The 26,419-nt window shown below is 41.3% G+C and overlaps 2 protein-coding genes and 1 long non-coding RNA gene across 4 annotated transcripts; 2 read left to right on the top strand and 1 right to left on the bottom strand.

Annotated features, from left to right (window-relative positions):
- Nucleotides 1–595: 595 nt before the first annotated feature.
- On the bottom strand, nucleotides 596–5,308 carry LOC128791306 (uncharacterized). The gene is made up of 3 exons (XR_008432022.1): nucleotides 5,232–5,308; nucleotides 4,474–4,671; nucleotides 596–1,890 (listed from the first exon to the last, which is right to left on the bottom strand). It is a non-coding gene; the product is annotated as an uncharacterized LOC128791306 (long non-coding RNA).
- MRPL53 (mitochondrial ribosomal protein L53) lies at nucleotides 5,186–8,446 on the top strand. Of its 2 annotated transcripts, none has more exons than XM_053948830.1 (3): nucleotides 5,186–5,302; nucleotides 6,251–6,363; nucleotides 8,029–8,446. In XM_053948830.1, exons 1-3 carry the CDS (start codon nucleotides 5,214–5,216, stop codon nucleotides 8,154–8,156), a joined length of 330 nt encoding a protein of 109 aa, XP_053804805.1. In that variant the 5' UTR covers nucleotides 5,186–5,213; the 3' UTR covers nucleotides 8,157–8,446. The 2 variants fall into 2 exon arrangements, with proteins under 2 accessions (XP_053804805.1, XP_053804814.1); XM_053948839.1 differs by lacking the exon at nucleotides 5,186–5,302 and adding an exon at nucleotides 5,330–5,685.
- Nucleotides 8,447–19,378: 10,932 nt separating this feature from the next.
- Nucleotides 19,379–24,700, top strand: LOC128798447 (fatty acid-binding protein 5). The gene is made up of 4 exons (XM_053961965.1): nucleotides 19,379–19,582; nucleotides 22,415–22,587; nucleotides 23,551–23,655; nucleotides 23,789–24,700. Exons 1-4 carry the CDS (start codon nucleotides 19,507–19,509, stop codon nucleotides 23,837–23,839), a joined length of 405 nt encoding a protein of 134 aa, XP_053817940.1. The 5' UTR covers nucleotides 19,379–19,506; the 3' UTR covers nucleotides 23,840–24,700.
- The last annotated feature ends 1,719 nt before the right edge of the window (nucleotides 24,701–26,419 follow it).

The following is a 26,419-nucleotide window of genomic DNA, read 5'->3' on the forward strand; positions in this document are numbered from 1 at the left end:
AATTTAAACCATCAATCCATAGGCACAGCTATTCTTAGCAGAACACAGTGAAAACAAACTGCTTTGCTTATGGTATTCACAGCACTGAAGCATGCCCTTAGCAAAGTGGTACAAATGTCAATATGCTGCTGAGCTCCTCAAAACCTCTAACAAGTTATTTGAAGCACAGACAAACCTTCTGGAAGTCTTTGAAAATAGAGATCAAATTCTAATACAACTGCTTTCCCCAGATTCTGCACTTGTGAAAAATCTGTTCCCCCTCAAACTATGATAATGACTGTGAGTCAGATCTGTTAAATGGGACTGTGCCTGTGACCTGTGCAAGCACCCTTAAAGTAAAAATACACACATTAAATCTACCTGGAGCTTCAAGAACAGATCCCAGACCTCAAGGACTCAGGTGCTAACCTTGAGTTGTTACTATCATTTCAGCTCACCTTTGTGCTTTTTACTATTATGATAATAATAGTAAATTGTTTGAAACAAGTGTATATTTTGAATCAACACAGAAATCCAAAGGATTACTGCAGATATTTAATGTAGTATTTAGTAGACGGAGAAGAAAATGTACAAAATAAAGCTTTTGGTATTATTCTCAAGAAATTAAGTTACAAATCAGGAATTGGCACAGTATGTTCTCAGCCAGTTAAATGCTGCATATCATTTTAGCAAACATTTCTGCTGGCAGTTGTTAACCTCAGGCAATAGAAATACATGTTTGCAGAGAAGTAAAGAGCAACTAGGGAATCTGTTTATTCACTCCCATAAGAGCTTTTCTGAACTGATACGCAGAGTTATTATTTCAGAATTAATTATAAAGCAGGCTCATTGTAAATGACATCTTTGCTGGTTGATTTTATTTTTTGTTTTTATTTTTGAAAACCACATTAACAGCATACAACTATTAGCTGGTTTATAAATAAAATGCAAAATTTGTTGTACTCTTAGTAGGAAATTATGCTTGACTTCCACAATTTTCAGAGAATAAAGGACCTTTACCAGCTCTTCTCTTTGGGAAAATATTTTTAAAATTCAGTGACTGACATATGGTGTAAAATACTCAGTTCAAAGGAAGAAACAAAGCCAGACAGAAAACACAGACTGGTTTATCTTTTTATGACTACAAGCAGTGTTCCTCCAGTATGGTAGGGAATTCATTCCAACATGTCCTTCAATGTGGCACTAGTATTTTATAATGACTTGCTGCAAGTCCTTTGTGATCTTGACTGTCTCTCTGTCCATTGCTCTTTCGAAGATATGCTCCATGATATTGCACCTGTCAGAGTGGTTTTCTGTTTCCAGAAATAATTTGCTTCTCCTGTCAGGCCCAGCACACAATCTTTCCCAAAGAGCCTCTCCTGGGTGGTCATTTGGAAGCATCACCTCGGTGCAGAAGAGGCAGGCTGCTGGCTTTGTGTTGGTTCACTCCTCCTCAGCACTGCCTACTGCCCTGAAGGCAGCATTAATTTTTTTTCCTGGACTACACAGCATTATAACTAGATGTGTAGATGTGACATTTTGATTACTAAATTCCAGGCCTATTGATGTTTATGACAAGGCTCAGAGAAAGACTCAGCAGAAAAAGGATAAAGATGCAGAGGAGGCAATCAGCTGAGGACAGTCAGAGGTAAGGATCCAAGTCTCCAGAATCCAATAAACACAGGGAGGTGTTACACCACACCTGAAATGCAGCCTTGAGAAGCCTCTCTTATGCAGCATTTGAAGAGCAGTCAAAAGGCAGAGCTAAGGTGCTAAAAGCAGGCGTGCCCAAACCACGGAGAGTTCTGAAACTGTGGACCTTTCTATAGTCAGAAAACAGAATGCAACGTGAAAGTAGCTGAGTAAGAAACAGGAGGAAAAGCAGAAGAATCTTCCCAGGATCCAAAAGATCTGAAATGACCAATGAGAAAAGAGGAAAATTTACTTAGTATAATTAATACTACAGACCTTTTTCTGCACAACTTTTTTTCTGCAACTTTTCTCTGCATAACTACAGTGTAAAAAGCATGGCTGCAGTTTTTCCTTGCTGTGTATGGTACTTAGGTATAAATCATTTATGGGCTCATGGCTACACTTCAGCGAAACTTATGACATTAAAGTCTGTAGACTTGGGATGAGGCAGTATTTATAACAGAAAAGATCCACCAAGTGAAAGGAATACTAAATTTTTTTCATTATAATAATGTATCTTTTGATGCTTCTTCATGTTACCATGCTTTAGGAATGTGTGTGATTATCACTAGGTATAAGAATCATGAATCATTCAGACTCCTAAGGATATCCTTGAAGAAGAATCTCAAATGCAGACACTTGAGAGTTCCTAGATTACTTACTGGGGCTGGAGAGACTGATTCAAGGTCTTACACAGATAAATTATCAGTTTTCCTGAAATGGCAGAGGGCAGTTGGAGTTACTCTGGTATAAACTGAGGGTAGTCCAATGTACTGTGCTTTACCACCACCTGGTTTTAAAGGCAGATGAGGAAATGCTTGGGTTTGCTTGTTTGTTTTGGTTTGTTGTGTGGTGTTTTTTTGTTGTTGTTGTTGTTTGCTTGGGGTTTTTTTGTTTTTGTTTTTAAATAGCTGTGCCACTTTGCTGCTCATTTATCTAATTTAGTAGCTGTAGAAGTTCACATTCTCACCAGAATTATTGTCACCTAAAGCTATTGCATTTAGAGTAGGTGTCGAGAAAGACTTGGTTGTCCACAAGTAGGGGTAGCCTCCAAGGAAGAGATATTCCTATTTGTAGGGATGAGCAGGAATTTCATATCACAGATACAGACTATTCTTTGAAGAGAGAAATAGAACACAGAGCCTTTCAGTTAACAGATACCTGTTGTATGGTGTCACTGTGAAGCTCTCAGACTTCAAAAAATTAAAAAATACTTTGAAATATCAGAGTTAGTTTTCAATTACTCTGAACAGATGGCTTAAGGGGAAAGATGCAAATTTTACTGCTGACAATAAAAGTAAAAAAATTAACTGATCTGACTGTGGAAAGGAGTAAACAAAATTTTCACTTAATTTAATTGTGCAATGTAAGCCAAACATTCTTCTTAAATTACGATCAAAATGCAATAAGAGCAAATATAAAACTGTTTTGGTCATGCATGTTTTTAAGTCTGTGAGTGCCACAGTACCAACAGTGTGAAAAATTGAGCCCTTAGAAAAATCAGTGATTGTTCTTTCTTCCCCTGTCATTTACTGGTGTTATTCCTTCAGTGTTACCATAGAAGTCAATGGAAATTTTGCCACAGATTTTAAATGGAATACATTGAGCTCTTTGTGTTATAATGAAAAACGAGATGTTAAAATTTCATAACTTCCTTTTGCCTTCCAAATGCAAAATACTCTATTTACCTGGCCCTGCGTCTAAGCCTACTATATAGGAAAAATTCCTACTTAAACCAGCTATTTATTGGTTACAGCTAAGTCTTTTAAAAGATATCTCACAATAATATATTTTTCCCGTTTTTTTTTTTCCATAACAGAAGACCACTATATATAACACATATATATATATATATATATATATATATAATTTTTTTTATTCTCTTGAGAGAGAGAATAAAAACTTGAAACATACAACTATATCGACTCCATTGTGCTTAGTTTTGCTAGTTAATTTCTTTTCCAAATCTCACTGAAGCCAATGGTTTTAACGAATGACTATGTGAGTTTTTTAAGGAAGGTAACTTGGAATAAACAAAGATAAGCTTCTAAGAACAGGTTACCCATTCCTAGAGACGATGGATGCTTAATGCAGTTCCCGTAGGTCGGGATCGTGGGTCTGTGTGGAATATTGCACAGAAATTCACAACGCGTGCTTGAACGCCGCCCCAGCCTCGCAAGGTCCCGGTGCAGCAGAGCCATTTGCCAGGGATCTTTCTGCCATCTAGTGGCACCCGGACACGCGGCGACACCGCCACCCAGACAGACTCAGAATCCACCAGGTTGGAGAGAAGACCTCTGAGATCATCGAGTCCAACCTGTAGCCAAACCCCATCTTGTCAGCTACGACGTGGCACCAAGTGGCACGTCCCCTCTTTCCTTAAACAGGATGGTCACTCCACCACCTCTCTGGGCAGCCCATTCCAATTCCAGTTCTTGAAGAATTTCTTCCTAATGCCCAACCTGAACCTTCCCTGGTGCAGCTTAAGACTATGTCCCCTTGTCCTGTCACTAGTTGTCTGGGAGAGGAGGCCAATCCTCACCTGGCTACACCCTCCTTTCAGGGAGCTGTAGAGAGTGGTCAGCTCACCCCTGAGCCTCCTCTTCTCCAGGCTTAATTCAAGGGCTGGGAAGCAGCTCCTGGACATAACCAGTCATGAATGAAAGATCAAATGTGTTCACTTCCAGCAGCAGTGCCTCTTGCAAATCTCTCTCCTCCTTGATGTATTGCAAAACATTGCCTCTAATTTATCTTTAGCTGATCCTTATCTTTCCCCTCTACTCCACTCCTGTGAAAACCCACCTGGACTGCTGCATCCAGCTCTGGAGTCCTCAGTACACAAAAAACATCAACTTGTTGGAGCAGGTCCAGAGGAAGACCACGAATATGATCAGAGCTCTGCTCCTACAAGGAAAGGCTGAGAGGGTCATGGTTGCTCAGCCTGGAGGAGATAAATCTCTGGGGGAGATCTTGTTGTTGCCTTCCAGTAACAAAAGGAACCTACAAGAAAGCACAAGAAGGACTTTTTACAAGAGCATGTTGTGCCAGGACAAGGGGGAATGGCTTCAAACAGGCAGAGAGCAAGTTTAGATTAGACTGTTAAGAAGAAATTCTTTGCTGTGAGAGTGGTGAAGCACTGGAGCAGGTTGTCCAGAGAAAATTGCTGATGCTTCATCCTTGGAGGTGTTCAAGGGCAGGTTGGATGGAGCTTAGAGCAACCTGGTCTAGTGAAAGGTGCCCCTGCACAGGGAGGGCGGTTGGAACTACATTAAAAAAAAAAAAAAATTTAAACTCCCAAGCCAAACCAGCCCATGATTCTCTGACACAGGAAGGAGCCTGGCCCCGAGCACCTCGGGTCACTAAACGAAGCTCGTGGGGCCAGCAGCCGCCCCAGCGAAGGGGGCCCACCCGCGGGACCCCGCCCCCACGGCCGCGGCACGGACTACAGTTCCCAGGTGCCCGTGGGACGGACCGGCGCGGCCGCCGCCGCCGAGCGCCCTGCGCGGGGGCTGCTGGGAGCTGTAGTAGGGGGCGGGGAGAAGATGGCGTCCAAGGTGAACCTGGTGCTGCGGCCGGTGAAGAGTATCGTGGTCCGGTTCTGCCCCTTCGAGCCCAACGTGGAGAGCACCAGGTGAGGGGGCTGCGGGGGCGGCCCTGGTCCCGGCCCGTTCTGTCCGGGTTCCATGTCTGTAGACGCCCCGGCGCCCTCCGTACGCCCTCCGTGCGGCCTGCCGGCTGGCGCGTTGTGGCGTCTCCCGGCGGGCGCCGCCCGGCTTGAGGCAGCCCGGGGTCATTCCGGGCTGCTGTCCCCGGGGGCCGTGCCCAGCCCCGCGCCCCTTCTATCGGCGTGTGCCCTGAACTTCGGCACAGTGCTGAGCCGCGCAGTGCCCGAGCCTGTAGTGAAGGCAGGTAACCGCTCCGGCTGCTGGTAACGGGGAAGCGGGGCAACAGCAGCTCCTCCGTCCCGATAATGAATTGTTGGAGAAATTTAAGGGATTGTGCCTCTCCAGCGGTGTAGGTTCTGCACCAAACAATTCCAAAATGCCGTTTTGCAATGACTTTACAGGCACACCTACTTTTAAAGTGAATTTAGTAACACAGCTTAATTTAGAATATTTTTAAACTGCCAGAATAGCAGCTTAAAGTAGCTGTCACGTATTTCAGAAATCTACAGGAGACCAAAGATGTCATATAAATAAATGCTGTCTCAAACCCAAACAAGAAAACATTGGCAAGCAAATGATGTATAAAGAAAAATGAAAATGCCTTTGCTGTTTGTTTTTTATTATTGTTACTAGTCTAGCTAAGAGATACACAGAAAGTGTATTCACTGAAGTTTTACACAGTTCTTTGGTATGCTTTTTTACATGTTAGTATATAAGGAATATATACTTAATTTGAATTTTTGGATTTTAAGAGTGATTCTCTCATAAGAAGTACCTGTCTGAACTTAAGTACAAATCCTATTTTGTTTATACTTTGTTGCCCAGCAATATCAAGATGTGCAAATTAATTTTAGAAGTGTGTTCACTTTAATTTCTGTCTACAACATACTTAATATATTTTAATATATTTTCAGAAAATTTCTCCAAAGTATTTACCATAAAAAAGTCCAAGCTACTAATACAAACTGTGAAGTGACTGCTGATGTGAGACATGATGGATCTGAACCAGTTGTAGATGTTACGTTTGGTAAGGAGCTTGTTTTAAAACAAACAAAAATCTCTGGGTTTGTGTTGTTACAATGTTAATGTATTCTATATTTTATCCTTTTTTAACTCTGATTTTTTTTTGGCTCTGGTCCATAACTACATGTTGAGCAGCTGGGAGGAAAAAAGAAGGAGGGTGTCACTAACAGCCTGATGTGTAGATAAATGTGTATCTATGTCTCTACTATTGCTAGACCTAAGGCATCTTAGATCCAGCCACTGACAACATTGGAGCCAAGTGTACTTCTGTAGTCATGTACTTGTATGACTTTGCAGCCAGGTACAATTCCAGGAAAGTAAATGTACCTCTGTTTTTATATAATAATCTATTTGCTTTCCATGATTTTTTTATATTACCTGTGGTGGAGGCATCTCAGTTTTGAGAACAGAAGGTTGAATACCTTTAGTTGCTTATGCAACTGAGTAACTAATTTGAAGGAACTGCTCAGATGGGTGAGGCTATGCATGTGCAGATGGACCTGCAGAATGAGGTCAACTATGTACAACAAATTTCTTGGTTTCCTTTGAGGGTATAGGGAGCAGGCAGGGAATTGGTGGTGGAAATTTCATCAGTTCTGGAAGCGTCCCAGATTCCAGGCTATGAACAGATGGCTCTAATCTGCTTTTGTCCTTTTCTCTGGCTGCATCTTCTTTCCTGCTGTGCTGTAATGGACCAATATGTCATGTAGCCCATTAAAGTTTTCATTAATATTGATTTTTGCTACCTTCTTATCTTTAAACTTCCATATTTTTAGTGAATTGATGGAAATGTCAAAAGTGTTCAATGATCTTTGTTTTGCTAAGGAAAGTCTACCTATTTCAGTGTTAACATTGCTTGTCTCTCTCTCTCCCCCATGCCTTTGTCTTTCTCTTCCTTGACATGTATTAAGACAAAAGCAGTAAAGTTCTATGTTTTTTCACAGTGTAAACCCAAACCAGTTTATCTCATTAATGCCAAGACACCTCTAAACTCTTCATATTTTAAAAGCCGAATTTTCTCCAGTGAAGTGTTTGTAGCCCTTGTAGTTGGCAAAAATGAGGCTGGAATGTGGATGCCAGGCACGGTATTTCACTATATGGGTTTGGCTATCGGTTTTGTATTTGCAAATCTTGCAAAATAATTAATTTGGGTAATATTCACATTCTACTGCTCCCTGCCTGTTTTAAAATAAATTCTTTCAGAATTCTAGAAATTCTAGTGCTTCCTATATTTTGCATTATAACCACAGGATTGTGTGAACCAATTTGTTTTTTCAGCTGAAGAAGCACATTAAATGGACCACAGACAACAGGCTACTAAGATGCTTAGCCATGTGTGGAAATTGTGCCTTCCAATGCCTTCTTTGCCTTTTGTGAGATGACTTTGGGGACAGAGTATGAGCTGTTCTTATCAAATGTGTTCTTACTATAGACATACCTAGAGAAATGCTTCAGATTTTTCAACAATGCAGTGCAGAAGTGAAAATGAAATGCATTTTGTGTGCAGTTTGATATGTTTGTTTGGTAGTGGTGCATAGTCAGGTTCCTTGGTAGCTGGAGCACTTTCTAATCAGACAAGGTGAACTGTAGTTGGATTTATATGTACAAAACAACTGCACACCAGAGTAGTTGTCACTTTGTGACTTCTCAGGGTTTTCTTCATTTATAGCTGATGGAGATCGACTGATAATGAAAGGAGCCCACTTGACGACAGGGGAAATGTTAACAGCATTGGCATCCAGATGTAATGTAAAAGACCTTAAGGAAGAACAGAAAAGCAAGAAGAAGAATCCCTGAAGAATGGAAAAACAACTGTGTTTGCATCGACATGTGTTAGAAACAGCAGGCTGCACAGAAGGCTTTTTCCTATGCAACAAAATCTGAGAGATGGCCAAAAGACTTTAAATGTTCCTGCCTTCCCTTGAAAGAGAACATACTAGATCAACAGATCTAACATTAGTGGTTCAAAGTGGCATAAGATGCATGAATGCATCTTTCTAAGCAGCTGCATGTTGGACTAGTATCACATGTATTTGCATTTCAATGTGAATAATGCACATTAGCTATTAAATTAATATTACAATGAAGCCAGATCTCTTTGAACATTATTTCCTACAAAATTTCTGTAAGTATAAGCACAGAACATTTTTAGAGTGGCTATTATTATTGTTTGAAAGCTATTAAAATTTTTAAGAAAACTTTAAAAAGTATTGACTTAGCTGAGGGACAGCAGGCTGCAAATGTAGAGTGGGTTTTGTACTACTATGTTTATAATACATCTGTTGCTAAGTCCCTACCATTTTCTTCCTCTTTTTTTGAAGGAAGTGGGAAATTTGCGAAATGTAAATCTAGCTCAGCTATTAAAGTAACAAGGTTATGGGACTGTCAACACACAGTAGAGTTACTCATTCTGAATAAAAGTAACTAAGTTTAGCTCAAGTTAGTTTTTTTGATAATTGGAGAAAAGGGCTGTCTTTGAAGTTCAGTTTTGTAGTGGTTTTGTCACTCACTTTTGGGATATTTCATTAACTATTTTAGAAAGATCAAAGGGAGAGCTTTATTTGTTGTTTTTAGTCCCATGTCCAACCCTATTATTTATTAAAGTAACTGCTTAGGTGTCTCATCTGTATTGCAAAGCTCTGTTTCGAAGGGTCGATGTCCTCAGGCTGTGCAGGTAAAGGTACCAGCTCCACAAGTGTTTCATCTGTATCAGTTTTTTTTCATAAAAAAAATGTAGTTCCAGTTTTGAGAATTGCAGGTGTGGTACTCTTGAGAGGCTTTACTTCTACCTTTTTATAATCAGATGCCTGATTTCTCTAAAACTAGTGCATGTATTTCCAAAGTTGGCAGCAGATTTAGGACACAAATCTGAAACTAGTTTTACTTTACTTTTGCCAAGATTATTAAATGGACACTGTGCGTTCTGGAAGCAAGATGGTTCTGTCAAGGTAATTCTTTGCAAGGTCTTCATTAGAATGTTGAAATCAAGGTGATGTCTTATGTTGGAGAAGGAGAGCTGTACTAAAGACATTGGGTGTTTTCGATGTGCTTGCAACAAGCAGAAGAGTGTGAGATAAGACAATTAAATGAAATTTGGATGTGGGAACAAGAGATGTGAATAAATTTGTCTGGGATAAATACCTTCGCTGCACTGGAACCCTTTACCCTTTTTTTTTTTTTATTAGGCCACCAGCTCTTCAGAGTGGTTTTGGAGTGCTGAGCTGCTAAACCTGCTACTGAGCTCCCTTACAGCAGAGGGGTTATGAGAACATCTGAAACAGAGAGGATTTTAAATCCTGTCAAGCTAGAGGAGCACCTTAGAAGAGGATTAAATTGCAATAAGAATGTTCAAAGGACAGGTTATTTTATTTTGTTTGGTTTTTCCCACAGTTTAGAATAACATCATATACCATGACTTTATCTGAAAAAGCTTTGCAGGAAAAGTGAGAATTGTTCGAGTGGAAGATGTACGCACAGTTATTGTTCCCCTGGTTAATCCTGTATTCATATGCTCAAAAGCCCTCTTACTGTAACGTAGCAATGATTTTTGAGGGTTTTTTTCCTTTTTTTGACAGTCTGCATCAGTGTACAAAACTTGTGTTTTAATTTGAAGTGCCTATATCCATCTTAAATAATTAGCCATCTATAAGTGCTTAAAGAGTTAAACAGTGCGGGGACTGCTGGACTCCAGGACGGTTTGGATGGGTGGTGACGAAGGATCTCTGAGGCCCGGTCTTTAGAGCATAGGGTTTATTGTAAAGGATGAAAGGCCCTGCTTGGAGTTGCTAGCCGCAACTCATGGCAGGCCCAGGGAGAGCGGGGGGAGGGAGAGAGAGAGAGAGAGAGAGAGATGGTGCCAGGTGGGTGTCCCAGCAGGAGGGTCCAAGAGAGCGTCCGGTCCCTCGGCCACACCTTATCAGGGGGCTTCAAGGTGGGCTGGGACAGGACTTGGGCCAATGGAGTTACAGATACCTGATACTTCAGGGGAGGGTTACAGGTATGGGATGAACCACACATTGGGGGGTGATACAGAACATTCCATTTGACCTTAGGATCTATCAGAAGGGGGGATTGTTTCCAGCTTGGCTGCATTATTGTTTTCGAGATGCTCAGTGATTAAGGTTTGGTATTTCAAACCTCGTTTTCATCTCGATATCTGTATTCTCTGATTCTTTTGCCAGGCCATCATATTTATAGGGCCTTGCTATTTCATCTTCCCCAACAACAGGAGTTAAGTAGTTAAGTAACTATTAAATAATTATTAATAATAATTAAGTTTCTATAGTATTTATTTTGGCCCAAGACTGGGGCTTTTATTTATGACTAGAAAAGGGAAAAAATGAAGATCCTAGCTAGTTTTTTATCACCAAAATGAATCCCTTCTGTTGTCAAAGAAAGGTGGTTTATTTTTTAACTTTACTAGCGTGGATAGGCATCCTGCTCTGTAAAAACACACACTTTTGCTAAGTGCTTTCATTTTAATCCACACATGCCCAACCTTCCTGCTTAGGTTAGGCCAACAGCCTGCAACGTTGCCATTGAGAGATCACCAACAATTCAGGAGATGTGGTGCTGCTTTTGAGGGATCACCAATAATTCAGGGGATGAGGTGTAGGCTGGTGCTGCTTTTGCTGTGGGTGCTGGGTGCTGCAGTTTGCAGTGATAAAGCTCTGATATGTTTTGTGCAGGAAAAAGAAGTAATGACTGGGTTTTTAATATGCAATGTGTAAAGCAAAACCTACAGGACAGAAAAATCAAGCTAAAAATGTGCATCCTTGAGACTACAAGATACTTGAGTGATATAAACAAGCAAGATGAGCAAGAAGGCACTCCTCTGATGATTATTATGCTAATAAGCAGAACATTTCTCTCCCTGTATCGTTGAGATAAAGGTACGAATTTATTTTTCAAGTACGTTAAAGATAATCTGTAATGACTTTCTTCCCTGAGCATTTAGATAGCTTTGCTGTAAGCTGCTCCTGCAATCCCAGCTCCTGCTGCTGATTGCCTGAAACAAAGCTCTGACAGCTTCCTGACATGCACAGGCCAGCACTGGGGATGTACAGGGTATTAAGGTCACTCATGCACAACAAAGCATGTCTGGGTGAGCATTGACTTTGCATGTTGTTATTTTTTAGCCCACTAATCTTGATTATTGTATCCCACCAAAAATGTGGGTGCTTGCCCAACCATAAAAGGAACTGGAACAGACCCTAAAAAACTAGGATTGCCTAAATGCAAATACCATGGCCATGTAGGATGTCTGATAGCAGGTGATGACATTAAAATGGCTAAATCTCTAATGCCTGGAGATTTAGCAATTATTAGAATCATCTTAGATCTTTTCATTGTACAAATACCTATTTATTTAGACATTCTTATCAGTGCATAGGGAAAATAGTATTGAAATGGATGAAAATGCCATTCAGGTAACACAACCTGAGGTATTCCCTTTTTAAATATCTGCAGCACTGCTTTTAGAAAAAGATAACAGTATTTTTATTAAAGGTTTCAACTAGGAGCAGCAGTGTTAGAGAACATTGCAAGTTCTTCACGTCTGCTTGTTTGAATTTTAAATGACCAAGGAGTTTATGTGGTATAAGGAAGCCAGAAAAACCTCTCAAAAACTGAATATCCTGGGACTGTGTTTAACAGTTCTCAAGATGCTTGGTTTCAAGTGTATCTCCTACACATGTACACACTGCTTGCAGTTTTAAGAATTGCTGGCTCACTGCCCATGTCCCCAACTACATATGCAACCAGTTTCCCTGGATGCAGGCCCTGCCTTTCCACTGAGGGCCTTGGAGGCATGCTGAGACCAACATACTGCCTATCAGTGATGCCTCTTCCAGATGCACTTCTCTGCCTTCTCCATCTCCTGGACTAATAGTCTTTCTTACTGGTGTTGTTTGATCTCATCCAGGCTCACTTTTCCCCCTTGGAAGGCCTGAGTCACTCTTCTGAGGCCTTTTTATTGTTTGCCAAGAGCATTCAGTAGCTTCAAGCAGCCAAGGTACTCTGCTGTTGGTGGACCACTCCATGTTCTCTGCTTCCTGCTCAGCCTTGCTCTGTAAGCTGATAACTGTTGGGGTGGAGCAGCATGAACAGCTAGAGGTGGTATTTGGCTTCTGATTAACTTAACAAAAAATGGTCTTTACACTGAGCTGGTCATCTCAGGATTTTACAAAACTAAGGATGTGCCCAAGGACAGAAATTAGGGGTATGAAGGCAAGGGAGTTGCTGACCTGTTTTTGATCATGGCTCCTGAAGTTCCAAAGTGGTACTTGAAAGCAGAGGTAAGGCAAGCCTAGAGATTCTGTTTGACTTAAAGCAGTCTCCTACCTACTGGCAGTGTTAATAGCAGAGGTTAATATCACATCAAAGGAGATCTTTGCATTGTGCTTCACTGGAAGAGGTGAGTTTGACTTGTTTCCGTATTAATTAATATTTCTTTTAAGGCAAAATAGCTGGAAAAGTGGACCAGCAGACATGTTTGTGAAGGGAATGCTTGGTAAATAGGAGCAAACCTGAGAAAGACATCCTTAGTGGACAGATTTTCACAATACAGACTGACAATCCCTGCAGGAAGTTCAGAGGACAGGTAGGAGGCAAAGCAGCAGGTTCCTTCCTTACTCAGGCACTACTCCTCTGTTTCTGTTGAATCCTCCACCCTTTTTCAACAGGGACTCAAAGACCAACCGTACTGTAAAAATAATATGGTTGGCATGCAAAGCCAGCAAGTTTGTCCTCTCTAACACAGTTCTTGCATGGATGTACAGAATTGTCTTTTCACTATATGGGGAATCTGAGTGGTTCAAGTCACTTGCATGAATAAAAGAAACAATAAATATTTTCACGGAGTTTTTAAAGTATCTTTATAGATGAAGATTTATAGAAATTGACTTCAAAATCCACTGCTCAAATGAATTTCAGAGTATTTACTGGGAATGAGAAATTTAAGAATCAGCTGATTACTTCTTTCCTTCAAATAGCTAGGTGGGTATCAAGTTAAACTGTGCATAAAAGAAAAGGTGGCAGAATCAGCACCAAAAGCTTTTGGCAGAAGCATAGGAACAAATCAGAGAACTGCAGTGTAATTTCCTACTTACTTACAGATTTTCTCTGATCTGGTTGTTAGACATGTAATATCAAATCTTAAGATGGGACCAGGGTTGTAAACCCAAATACAGACTTTTCAAGTCTAGAAGAGCAAGCTGGAAAATACCTGCTTGTCCTGCATGGTAGCTTGAGATGCCAGAGGCAAGAATTTTCTTAGAAAACTTTTGAACACAAGTCATTTAGTCAACCCTCTGTGCAAACTTAGCATGTTGGTAATGGGAATGTGTTAATAGTAAAATCTAGCTTCCAAAGGGTTTTCCTCCAATGTTCTTCTACAGTCCATGAAAAAGGAGGACTTGAAAGGTGAGTCAGAACTGGAAGCTAATACATTGAGCAGCAGCCCAGAGAGCCTCTCTCTTCCTACTGTGTGCAGGTGTGAGAAGGCTTGTGCTGTTTGGTGAAAGGGAACCCCCATCAACTGCCTCAGGCATTTTGCACCTAAGCCCTTTTCACCCCAGGATGAAGTCCTTTGGGAGCCCTGGCCAGGTAGACAGCCTACACATGGTCCTAGCACCCTACTACATGATTCTGGCCAACAGGAAGAGGAGCAATTGCAGCCCCTCTCCAGCTTTCCTGGGAAAGGTGTTGGTATCCACATCACAGTGAGAAGACTCTTCCTCTGTAGAGTGTGAATGTCAGGCTCTGCCCTTCAAATTTCTGTACTATGATGCTCTCCTTTGTGATATCTGAGAATGAGAAGTATGGTTATAACTGCAAATGAAACCTTGTTTTTTTTTTTGCTGAGGTTACCTTCACAGTGCTTGATCAATATCCTCAGAAATGGAACTCTACTTATGATATGCAATCAAGGAAAAAAGCTAAAGCTTTATATACCCTTTTAAAATCCAGTGGGAGCATCTGTACTTTGATTCCAAATTTCATAATCTAGTTATTTATCATTGGTAGAAATACTTGTTTTATCATTACCTATTCCAAATAATTTTGACATTCCTTGTCCTTTCCCTTATGTCCTTATGGTTCCAGACTGCACAGAAAGGACAAAGTTGAAGTTTTATTTGTCTTTGTTTACAGCAACATCATTTGGGATGATTTCTTTTTTGTACATCTGATGTTTCTGAAAGCCATGCCAGAGTATTTGCTTTCTGAAAGTCTCTTCTGTGAGCAGGTATTCCCTGCTAATGAGCTTTTGTTTTATGTGGATCAAAGGCTTTTTCAGTGCTAAAACTACAGCTATGGAAGATTTTTAGTCACCCTAATAGCTTTTTTAGCATTGTAATGACTATGCTGATTATAAAATTCTGAAGATAAATAAAAGTATTTTTATTCTTATATGTGGGTATTTGCTGTTCAGGGTAGATGCTGCTGCTAAATAAAAAGGACTTTTCAAAGCTTCCAAAGTTAGGTACAAGCTCACGTATCTGCAGTCTCTGTGACCTGGGCTGGATCTGATATCCAATCATTTTTTCTCTGGAAGGAGGAAAATGAGTCCTGGAGTCTTCCAAGTCACTGTAGGCTTCTGGATCTTTCCCTCTCATCACTGAGGCCGGCTACCATCAGTGAGCTGTGACACCATTGCCACAGTAAACTTTGCCCTAGAAGCATTTCCCTTTAACCTTGCTTTGAACGTGCTGCTGACAATGTGCAGGAGCTGGGCTCAGGCTGCAGCGTGCTAATTGCATTATAGTAATGCTCTGTGGCATGAGCAGCACCAGGGCACCGGCACACGTGAGCCTGTCCACCCTGACAGCTGGCTAGCCAGGGCAGATGCAGCAGGCTCCAGATCCACAGGAAAGATTCTTTGGACCCATGCTCCGTGCTGGAGAGCAATATGGCTTTGTTTTGACTCAAAACCAGATGTATTGCACGAAGTTCATTGATAAAACTCAGCTATGCCCAGCTCTTCTAGCTCAGAGGTAATGAAATGCTGATACACCGGGAGATTTTGTGCATATTGACATACAAAGGAAAACTTGCAGGTTCATGCGTTGTTGCTTCATAATCCCTGGTCTAGTATTGCCCAAGCAAACATCTCTTGAGTGGCAAAGCTTCCTTAGGCCAGCTAGACAACTGTAGCATGTGTTTCATCATGCCTGCCCAGTGATGACATGGCTGGGAAGGGAAAACCACACTTGTACAACAAGGAAACAGAAACAAAACTGTGCTACCTATGCAATTTTGCCCATCCATGCCTTGGGGTGAGTAGCTATTATTCATAGACTGCTTTAACTTTTTTTCCACAGCTAGGGATAGGCCAAAGAGTAAAATTTTGAAGTGATATCCAGTTTTCCTGACAATTTTTTAAGGCTTTCTCAAGAGGTTGTCTTATCTAAAAGACTATCACTTAGAAAAGGTGGTCTATATACACAATATGTCTGTATACTAGAAGGAGAGCAAGATCCTCCCTTACACAGTAGAGCATAGCTCTGTCAGATTGGGTTCCCTCCAAGTTAAACATATGGGCAGTTTAATGAGTAAAGGTCTAGGGAAAAAGTTACACCTCCTATGGAACCTGATTACTGATATGTTGCAGATGAGGAGATGGTGCTCTGCCCTGCCCAAGCAGCAGGTATTGTGACTCCAAAACACAAAATATGGCTTAGCTTGCATGCAGGAGTTGAATCTATGGCTACGTGAAGAGAAACCTCAAACGCTGCTGGTCAGATGAAGCATCACTGCACGACGCACACCTGCCCGAAGGAGTAGAATGAAGGTCTCTGTGCACATTGCCTTGCACTTGGTAATGAAGAACTGTAATATCCTCCCCTCCTACAAGGTGCAAGGGTTTGACTACCTCAGGAAAACATTCACCCTGGTTAGGCTCAAGCTGCCAAGGTGGTGGTTGCTCCTAAATGTGTCTACGTGCTTGGTGTGCAGCTCATTTCCTCAGAAAAATTTACACTTCTCATTGTAAATTTGATTCTCCTTTTCTTGGACAATATATAGTTCATTGTGGGAATGAGCAAAACTTTGGAGAATTTATTCTGTCTTCACTGAAACAATAATATGTGGCATAGGGATTCAACGCTGTCCATAGGTAATATGTATTTCCTGCTCCTCTTTTCATATATCTAAAGAGGAGACTACTCAAACACAAAAGGTCTGATTATGATGTCAGCCTCAAATCAGGCAGGAATTGAGATTTACAGGGATGAATTCCTGTGGCTCAAGCACCTCTGAATATCTGAACATTTTAGTTTGCCTCCCAAAGTAGGAACCATATTTGGCAAATATATAATGTACTGTTGAGATAAGAAGCAATGTATATTTTGTAGCTCAGGCCACTTGTACCTTACACAGAAGAATACATCTCTGGCCCCTATAGTTACTTTATTTGCTACACGGACAGTTTCAGCACTGTTCTGTTTCAAAGAAGTTTTGAGATGTGGCATTGATGATATCACAGCCAGTAATCCATATCACTGGATTGATTAATTTGCAAAACATTAGAACTTTGTAAGAATTGAGTGAGATTTTTTCACTGTATACTAACAATCTTTATTTTAGAAAAGAGAGATAAGTGCCTTATATGAACTTATATGCCTTCTCTTGTGCCTTATATGAACTTACATTCCTAGACCTGAAAAATTTGTGAGGAGAATAAATCAGACCAAATGACTTGTGGGAGGATTGAAAACTGTAGCAATGTTGAGCACAGATGGGTAACTGGATCTTCAGGTACTTCAGATCCAGGAATGCCGTCTCACCACTAGATGGAAATAGTGGATTTTACATCTTCTGCTGCATTATCAGCACTTATACCTGACTACCATTTGCATATCGTAAGCCATCTGCAGGCAGCACTGCAGAAATGTGGATCCAAATTTATTTGCTGGTGTATGTGGAGTAAAGCCAAGATTTCTATTTCTAGAAATTGTCCCTGCTTTACAAGACTGAAGACTTCCTAATTCCTGAAGGATGATTCTGTTTGATCCCTAATCTAATGGTGTTTCATTTATCCTTTCTGTAAGCAAACAGAGAACTGCAGCATGGACAGCATGTTGATTCAACTATCATTAATTAGTCAGTAAACATCACTCTAATTTAACATTTACTCTGAAATCTCTTACAAAAGACACACAAAATTAAATTAAAAAAAAGAAGTGGAAGAATTTTGAAAGTCTTGTGTTCCAATATACCTACTTAATAACACAAAAAAGAAGCAATGTGACTTGCTGTCTTATGAGCAGACGCTATAATGTTGTTTGCATATTAAAAGCAAGCATATTGGAAAAGAAGCAGAAAGTAATTGAAAACAGCTCTGCAGGGAAGGATAGTTAGAGGAATTAAAAAAAATATCAGTTCAAACATTATCTGTTTATTTTGTTTATGACAAATCTGACTTTCTACAAAGTCTTGAAACTTCTAGCTGTTGTGGGAAGTTGTATCACAGCAAAGCATAAAGGAAAAAAATCCTCCTTGCTCCAAAACATTTGGCTTTATGGCACTTTCTCATATTGTGAAATGCTGGAACCAGCACAGAACCTGCCTTGCTGTCTTCTCTGGTTTTGATACCTTCATCTCAAACTCCTTCATGAAAGTACTAGCAGAGAAGTGTAGTAACTGTTATTCCATAATAAAACTTTGAAATACCAGATGTATCTTCACATTTCTCTTTTTTCCAGACAGAAGAAAGTAGCTGTGGTTTTCATCCAGTGCAATACAAGGCCAAAAGAGGCAGAGATTGGCATAACCCTGATGCTGGAAACAAATTTTGAGGGTACACTGGAATCATGATTTTTTTTTTTTTTTTTTTTTTTTTTTTTTTTTTTTTTTTTTTTTTTGTTACTTAAAAATAGCAGCTTCCTCACAGAATATGACAGTAAATCACTCACTTGACAAAAGACTGGTCAAAACCTCACAGGGCCTGTTGAGACAGTATATTTTATGATGCCACCTCACTGCCACTGTACAGTTGTGGCAGCTGCAGCATTTTCCTTTAAGAAGTAGGGATTGCAGTTCAAGATGGACTAAAAACAAGATCATATCTCCATTTTTCCAATGCTAAGGCATGAGGTTGCATTCAGGCTTTGATTTTTCCTGAGTACTGCAAGGACCCACATTAATTCTGGATTTTGATTGATTTTGTTTGCTAAACTGACCACTGTGTGTACATAGAAGGTCTGTTCCCAGGTCACAGTAATTATGGATTGCTGTAGTTCAATAATATGTGATGTACCAGTGGGAATTGGGGAGCTGTTGGGAAGGGTGGCAATCAAACCCCATAAACTGCTTTGGGATGCTGATGCCTTATTGCTCTGTCTCTGTGCCATATGATGTTTTTTCAAATTAGCCTTAAAAAAACCATGACATATAATAAACAGTATAATTTAGCATTTAGAGTCCAGCTAGGAGTGCATGGGTACTGGCACCTAGCACGCTAGACTCTTTGAGCACGCTGGATGGAGTTTGTGTTCGAAGGAATGTTGAGGCCACAGCATCCCTCAGTGGGACAGCTCTGGCAGTGTCCCACTGCTCCTGGCTGTTCCCGTGCTAGGGTGCAAAGAGCGGTTGCGAGTCTGTGTGTGTAAGAGTGTAAGTGTGTCTATGTGTGCATGTGTGAGTGTGAGTGTATGAGTGTATCTGCGTGTGTGTGTCTGTCTGTGTGTGCATGTGTCTCTGCGTGTGTGTCAGTGTCTGCCTGTGTGTGTCTGTCTGTGTGTGCATATGTCTGTCTGCGTGTGTATCTGCATGTGTGTGTGTCTGTCTGTGTGTGCATGTGTCTGTCTGTGTGTATGTCTGTGTTTGAGTGTGTCTGCCTGTCTGTGTTTGAGTGTGTCTGCCTGTCTGTGTGTGATGTGTCTGAGTGTGTCAGTCTGTGTGTCCGTCCGTGTGTGTGCGGGCGGAGGGCGGGCAGTGCCGCGGCGTGCCCGCTCTTGCCGCCGCCGCGGGCGGGACTCGCCGGGCGGGGGCTCGGCGGGGAAGGGGCCGGGGCGCGGCGGGAGCCCCATTGGCTCTTCCGGCAGCACATGTTGCCGGCCCTGCTATAAAGGCGGCCGCGGCCGCGCTGCAGCCCGTCCTTCTGCCTCCACGTTTCTACAGGGACACCATCAGCTTCAGTGCCGCCGCCATGGCCATCGACGCGTTTTTGGGTAAATGGTGCCTCATGTCCAGCGAGGGCTTCGAGGAGTACATGAAGGAGCTGGGTAAGAAGCCGGCGGCTCCCCGCCCCCGAGAGGGAGGGATGGATGTCGGGATGCCGCCCCGGGGATGTGCCGTCGCTGCCGGCCGGCGAGGCTCTGTCCAAGGTCCGCGGAGAACGTGGTCCCGGAGCCGGGCCCGAAGGCGGGATGCAGCCCGGCCGAGAGCCGCGGATGGGCGGCGGCTGCGGGGGTGATGCCGGGATTCTCCGGGATGCAGCGCCGGGGGCTCCGCGCCCTCTCGGCTCCGGGAACGGAGCGCTGGCCGGCAGCCGACCTTTCCTGGCGGGAGAGCTGTCGCCTCTGGCCCCGCGTCCTAAAGATGTCAGCGACCCTTTTTGCATCGTAATTGCTGTGAGGCAGGTGCCGGCACCAGCAGGCACCTTCCCGCCGCACAGCGCTGCGCCCTCCGCGCCGCCGCCTCCCTCCGCAGCAGCCGGGATTACCAGCTGGTGCCGGCAGCCCGGCTGCGATTAGGCCGGTGCGCCCCTCCCTCACGGGTAATGCCCGGGGCTGCCCGGGCGGGGGCTGCGGGGGGCTCGGCGCTGCCCCGGCCCGAAGGGTGGCGGCTGCCGCACGGCAGCGCCGTGCCGGGGCCGGGCTGGGTCACCCCGCCTGGGGCGGCCGCACACAGACCTGCTGAGCCGGGGCTGCCTCCCCGTGGAGTCACCTTGGGTGTCTCCTCCCGAGAAAACCAAACTGGATCAGCTGCCTCTGGGTAACCGGCTGCCCTGCCGGAGGCTGTTTGCCTGCTTTCTTCTGTGGGTAGTCACACCTTTATTTCGGGGGGGGTGGTATGGCTTGTTATCCCTGCGTCCAGGTTGCCCTACATTTTGTAACACGAAGTTACCGGATGAAGAACGCACCTAACAGGCCAGGAGCCTCATCTGCAAGCTCTGATTTATCACTTTCCTGCGAGCATCCTGGCTGACAGGTGATAGGTACCTGGCAGTATCTATATGGCCCAGGAGCTATTATTTTCTGCAATTTATTCACAGATGAAAGCTATGATATTTTCTCAAGAAGTAGAAGATGTAACCTTATCCTTAGAGGGAGGAGAGGAAGGAATTTAAATCTTGTGTTCTTCATGTAAAATTCAAAAAACATCACTGCATTTATGCTCTGCAGACAGTGGTGGCTGTAATTACATTTTGTGAGGCCTGTCAGTATGTGATAGGTATGATATGAGAAAGCCATTTGGACTGAACTCTTTGGAAAACTTTGGAGGAAATTCAAGAATTTTAAGCTCAGCTCTGTTGAGCCGTGGATTAGGATGCCTTGGTGCCTTGATGTCCAATGGCCAGACCTAGGCATGTGCCAAGTTGCAACTTCAAAGTAGAAATTAGGTACTGCAATTGCAGAGCACCTCCCATGTGTAGGCAGCACCAGACTGTTGTTTGGTTTTAGATTGAAATCATAAACCAGTCACTTTTCCATTTTCCATTTACATTTTAGGCAATTAAATTTATACCAAATCACATTTTAGGAGCCAGTCATTTACTGGATTTTACCCTTGCTGGCTATTTGTGAAACTCTCTGCCTTTGATCCTATTGATGCACCATGAATGAGACCACGCAGATTCTGCTCATTTGGTGTAAAAGAACATTTGAGGACAAAGAAGTTGGAATTTCACTTCTTGCCATATGGAAGACATGAAGCTCATCTCTGTTTAGCTGGATCCCAAGCTCTAGCTGATCAAATTAGCCTGATTACTCTGGCCTGGACTACAGCAACAGAATGTGTGTGGAGGTTACTGTGGCAGTAATTTCCAGTTCTGATCAGAAAAGCTGGACTGAGGATAACTGTTTTTTCTCTGTGAACTCAAGCTTAAGGCTCAATCCTGGAATCTCATTTGAGTCTGGAGAAGCAGTGTCTGGAAGTACTGTATTTCCCTCTCAAGGATCAACCCTTACCTCCACATACCAGGGGAATGCTGTGCTGATATTTGACAACATTTTTTAACTACTCCCCTTGCAGAACCCAGGCACTCGCTGACTTGGTGGTACTTTCTGCCCCATTTGGTTGCATATCAATTCATGGTTTAGATATGCACTCACCAGTTTGATGGATGCATGTTTGTTGCTCGCTGCCCTCTTATTTGTATTTTCATCCTTCAGATCAAAAAGATTCAAGCTAATCCCCCAAACAGTGCATGCAGGGGCTGAAGCAGGGTGATTCTGAAGGGTTTTGAGGGCTGCTGTCTCCAGATCATGAATTTTCAGCCTTTTGCAAATTTCTCATTTCTCCATTTCTCTGTCTTTTGCATATGTGTGTAAGCACATTTTTTTATGATAACGATTTTCTAATTCACAAGTCCATACTTTGTAAACAGGATGTAAAATATGAAATTTATTTTAAAATGTCTTGTTTGCAATGGTGTACAAATTAATGGAAGGGTATTTATTGAGTAAGTTTAAATAAAGTGGATTCATCTGCCAATAAAAATAATTTGTAGAATTTTTTAAGTGTTCAGAATTTAAAGAGAATAATTTTATTTTAGTTTAAGCTTTTGTATTTGTTTTCCTTTTTTGCTATTTATTTCTGTTTGAAAAAAAAATCAGTGCTGAGTTCTGGGATATCTGGAAATCCTCTAGAGGGCAAAATAAATTTAACTTTAGCTCTCTGAGGAAACAAAAGAGTAACTCTGCAAATAAGCTTTTTTTCTTCCTCATCTGTGGAAAATTTAAAACATCCTCTTTCTTTGTGGCTCTTGAGCTTTGATTCTCAAGTGTACTTAAGTGCCTAATTAAATGGGAATTAGGTATTTGAATTCTTGTGTGGCCCTAAGCCTCAGGGTTTAACTGACTTTGTGGCACTCTGTGCCTCTTGCCTTGCAGGTGTGGGTATGGCTATGAGAAAAATGGGAAGCATGGCCAAACCAGATGTGTACATTATTAAGGATGGGGACACAATCACCATCAAAACAGAAAGCACCTTCAAAACTTCACAGTTCAGCTTCAAGCTTGGTGAGAAATTTGAGGAAAATACATTAGATGGCAGGAAAACTCAGGTCAGTATACTAGACTTTCTGTTGAAAAAAGGCATTTATTTGGGTGTTTTACAAAGGGAGATGCTATTTTAAAATCAATTTTGACATCCACGCTAACAGTGCTTTATTCAATGAGCAGTTGTCTCTGTAAGTCTTATTGAAATATTTTTTTAACATGGATTAAGCAAATTCCAAAGAGGGAGAATGCTGAAATCAATAGTCTTGTGTATTTTGCTGTTTTCATTTTGTAGCAGAAGCATTTTTTTAATAAAACTAACAGACCTCTAAATCCCTGTTAAAGCCAAATGCCACTTCATTTGAAGCCTGTGGAAAAAAATGCCATTGATGTTTAATCAGAGGCAATTCAGCCCTAGGGTTAACCTTTCTGCTCTGTCTCGTATTTGCATAACAAGAGAGCTGATTCAGTGTGCGGTGGGATCATAGACAGCAAGGTAACCATGTGAATTACAGGCACTAAACTCCAGTTTTAGAAGGCAGAGAGTTTCTCCTTGCACCTAAAAGGGAGAATATTTATCCCAAAGGAGCAAAATGCAAAGGATTTCCTCCCTATTTCCTCCTGTGAGTGCTCTCTGTTTATCACCCCCCTCCCTCCAGCCACACACTTTCAGTTCATCTTATTACTGCAAGATCAGATAAATTCTACACAAAAGCTCAAAGCCCGTGTAACAAAGAGATGAACAGAGAACATCTTCTGCTCCTGTTAACTGAAATTGTGGATGCTGTCAAAGGTTTGGCTGATGCAGAAATGTGTCAGAGCAGTGAGTGAATGAACAGTGAGTTAGTTACTGTAAGAAGAGGATTGATAAAATGTTTAAGATAATTTCTGACATTGTAGTTGTCAATGATAAAATTATTATTGAGTGAGCTGGGGTGGGAATCTTTCATTTGGAATAAGATATTGAAAAGCCTCAGTGCTGCCCAAATGTCATGGGGAAAATACTGATGGTCAGGTTCTTCTTTCAGACCCTTGTCAGCTTAAACGATGATGGGTCATTGATTCAAGAGCAGGAATGGGATGGCAAGAAGACCACAATAACAAGGAAGCTAGTGGATGGACAATTGGTGGTGGTGAGTTCAGTCCCACTTTCTGATCCCCAAGTGCTGCTGGTTGGTAGCCTGAAATGTAACTCCTAACACGTCTTTTTTCCCTGTTGGTCTGCACTGAGATGTAAATTAATAAATCCATCTCTTTATCTTCTAGGAGTGTGACATGAATGGTGTCAAGTGTGTTAGAGTCTACCAGAAGGCATGAGGACATCTTCAGGTTCAGTAGGAACTTGCTGCAAACAACTCAGTTCAGTGGACAAAGCTCCTTTTCACTCCATATTTTCCTTTTCCCTGTTTTCTAGTATTTCAATGGACTGAGTAGCTGAGTGCAATTCTTTTTAAAGGCCGTGATGTAACTATTATGTAACTATTCTGAACTTAGGCTATTAAATAAAATTGTTGAATATATGAAGTGGAAAAATTGTTACTAGTGGAATTTTGCTGTGAGGTTTCAAAAAAAACCCATTTTGGTTTTAGGCTCTACTACAATCTGCCTTCAGCACAAAACAAGCCAATATATGACAATCATCCCTACTTTCTAAGATAGTAAAATTTGAAATTGAAACAACTCCACAGCCCAAACTTTGAATGTATTTTCTAACTTCCATATTACAAAGTAAAAAGAATTGTGTGGGTATAAATACGAGAACCTAAATTGGTGTTTAAGTAGAGGAACAGATTTTCAGGGTTAGTTTGGGGTTTTTTGTGTTTCAAACCCACAGTTTTCTTAATTTCAATATCTATTGCCCACAGTTTTCTTAATATATAATACCCACACTATTTCCAATATATAATACCCACGGTTTTCTTAATCTCAAGATATACCAGTAAGCCAATGAACACGATAAATCTAAGCAAGCACATACACACATTTTTGAAAGGAAGCCTTATTTTAAGAAGACTTTTCCTAGCAAAACTCTTATTCCATGTCTAGTAGCGTTCTAAAAATTCTTAACCAAAATCTGCTGAAATACTGCCTAAAACTGAAAGCCTCTTTTTTTTTTTTTGAAACACCTAGCAATGGAGTTTATATGCTTTGAAGTGCCATAATAAATAATCAGAAATATCAGTGTCTTGAGTATTGCTTTTACACTGTTTGGGAAACAGAGCCTATAATGCTATTCTGCCAAAGAGATGTCAGATGAGACAAAAACTAAAAAGGTTAGGTGAATTTCTGTGATACCAGACAAGCATGTCCTAAAAGTGAAACCATTTGGTGACAGGAAGGCTTCCACGAATTCAGGAGCCTTGGGGATCATGTAATTGCACACATCCTGTTTGCTGCATCCGTCATTGCAGAATCAATTTTTACTTCTGAGGTTTTAGCTGCTCCATGCACGTATCAAATTACTGAGCTTACTCACACAGAAAAATCTCTTATTTTGTGTTCTTTCTGCTAACCATGGAAAGTGACTTTTTCCATAATTTTGGACCATTTATCTTTTTCATAGTTTTATGACTACTTACAATGTCATCCTCTTTACCTCTGTCATCTAAAAGCATTTCTCCCTGGTGAATATTTCTTGCAATTTCTTTCTGTGGCTCCTTTTTGGGTTGTCATTTTTCACATTATTTTCTAGCAGTATTTTTCCTCATTTTAATATGAACCCTAAAGATAGAGGGTGCAGTCTTACACAGACATTAGAATTAAAAGAATCTACCCATTGAAGTAATATGGAAAACAAACTGATCTGATAAGGGACCTAGTAAATTTCAGATCAGAAATACACTAAACAGCATCAGGCATGATAGGAAAATCCTGCCTCCCTTCCTAAAGAGACAGTGTTGCAGCTTTCAACTGGACAATAAGCCTTCTATGAGGTCACTGGTCTATCACTTAGCCCTGCTTTGTTTACTCCTGATCCTGGGTAGTGTTAATTGTTTATCTTTCATTTAAATGGAAAAACAATCCAATGTCTTTTATAGGACATCCGTTTTGATTACAATGAGATCACTTCTTGTAAAACAAAAGGCAGAAGAGTGTCTTTTTACAGTGATTTCCTTTGGAAACGAGGCTTATAAAGGCTGTGTATCTGTGCTCTCCAAATTCAGCCACATGTGAAGTAGAGGCTAGAGGTCCCAAAGATAACTATTCTTCCACAAATGTCATGAAAATAGGTGGCCTGATGGAGGAGATGGACCATTAAAGTACCTTGATGATGGAAAGACTGCACATGGAAGTGACACTTTGACATTAAATGGAAGTAAAACATTACAAGGGCTCTTGGCAGACATAAGAAGTTATCTTAAGCACAGAAGCTGACCAATGATAAGAGGCAAATCAAGAGGAAACTGGAATTCTTTAGAGCTAATCCCCCAGAACTACTTAGTCTCACATATTTATTTGCTTTATTTTGATATTAGCTCCAGCCTCAGTTGCCAGTAATTTCAATGTAAGTGTACTGTGACCCAGAACTACCATATATACAACCTGTTTGTGTTAGATTAGACCATACACTAAAAATGACGATTGTTCTACAGTACTGCAAGCCAAGATCTATAATGCTCAAGACTTGAAAATATATTTAGTTTCCAGTTTCCTCCTATTATTTATTATCCTAGAAAAAAGCTTCACTCTTCATGACTTTATATGCACAATATTCTCATCAGTGCAAAATAATCAATTGTCCTGACATTTGAATAACTGCAGTTCACTGTATCACATATGAAGGCAGAAAATAAGACTTCTGAGTAGAACTGAAAAAGAAGAAGTTGTGCATTATCTAGCCAGGACTGCTTTATAATGCTAAAGAAATAAATGAGGAGACAAGTTTTGTTGTGAAAT

This window comes from Vidua chalybeata, chromosome 1, assembly GCF_026979565.1.
Source record: "Vidua chalybeata isolate OUT-0048 chromosome 1, bVidCha1 merged haplotype, whole genome shotgun sequence".
In the NCBI taxonomy this organism is placed as follows: Eukaryota; Metazoa; Chordata; class Aves; order Passeriformes; family Viduidae; genus Vidua; species Vidua chalybeata.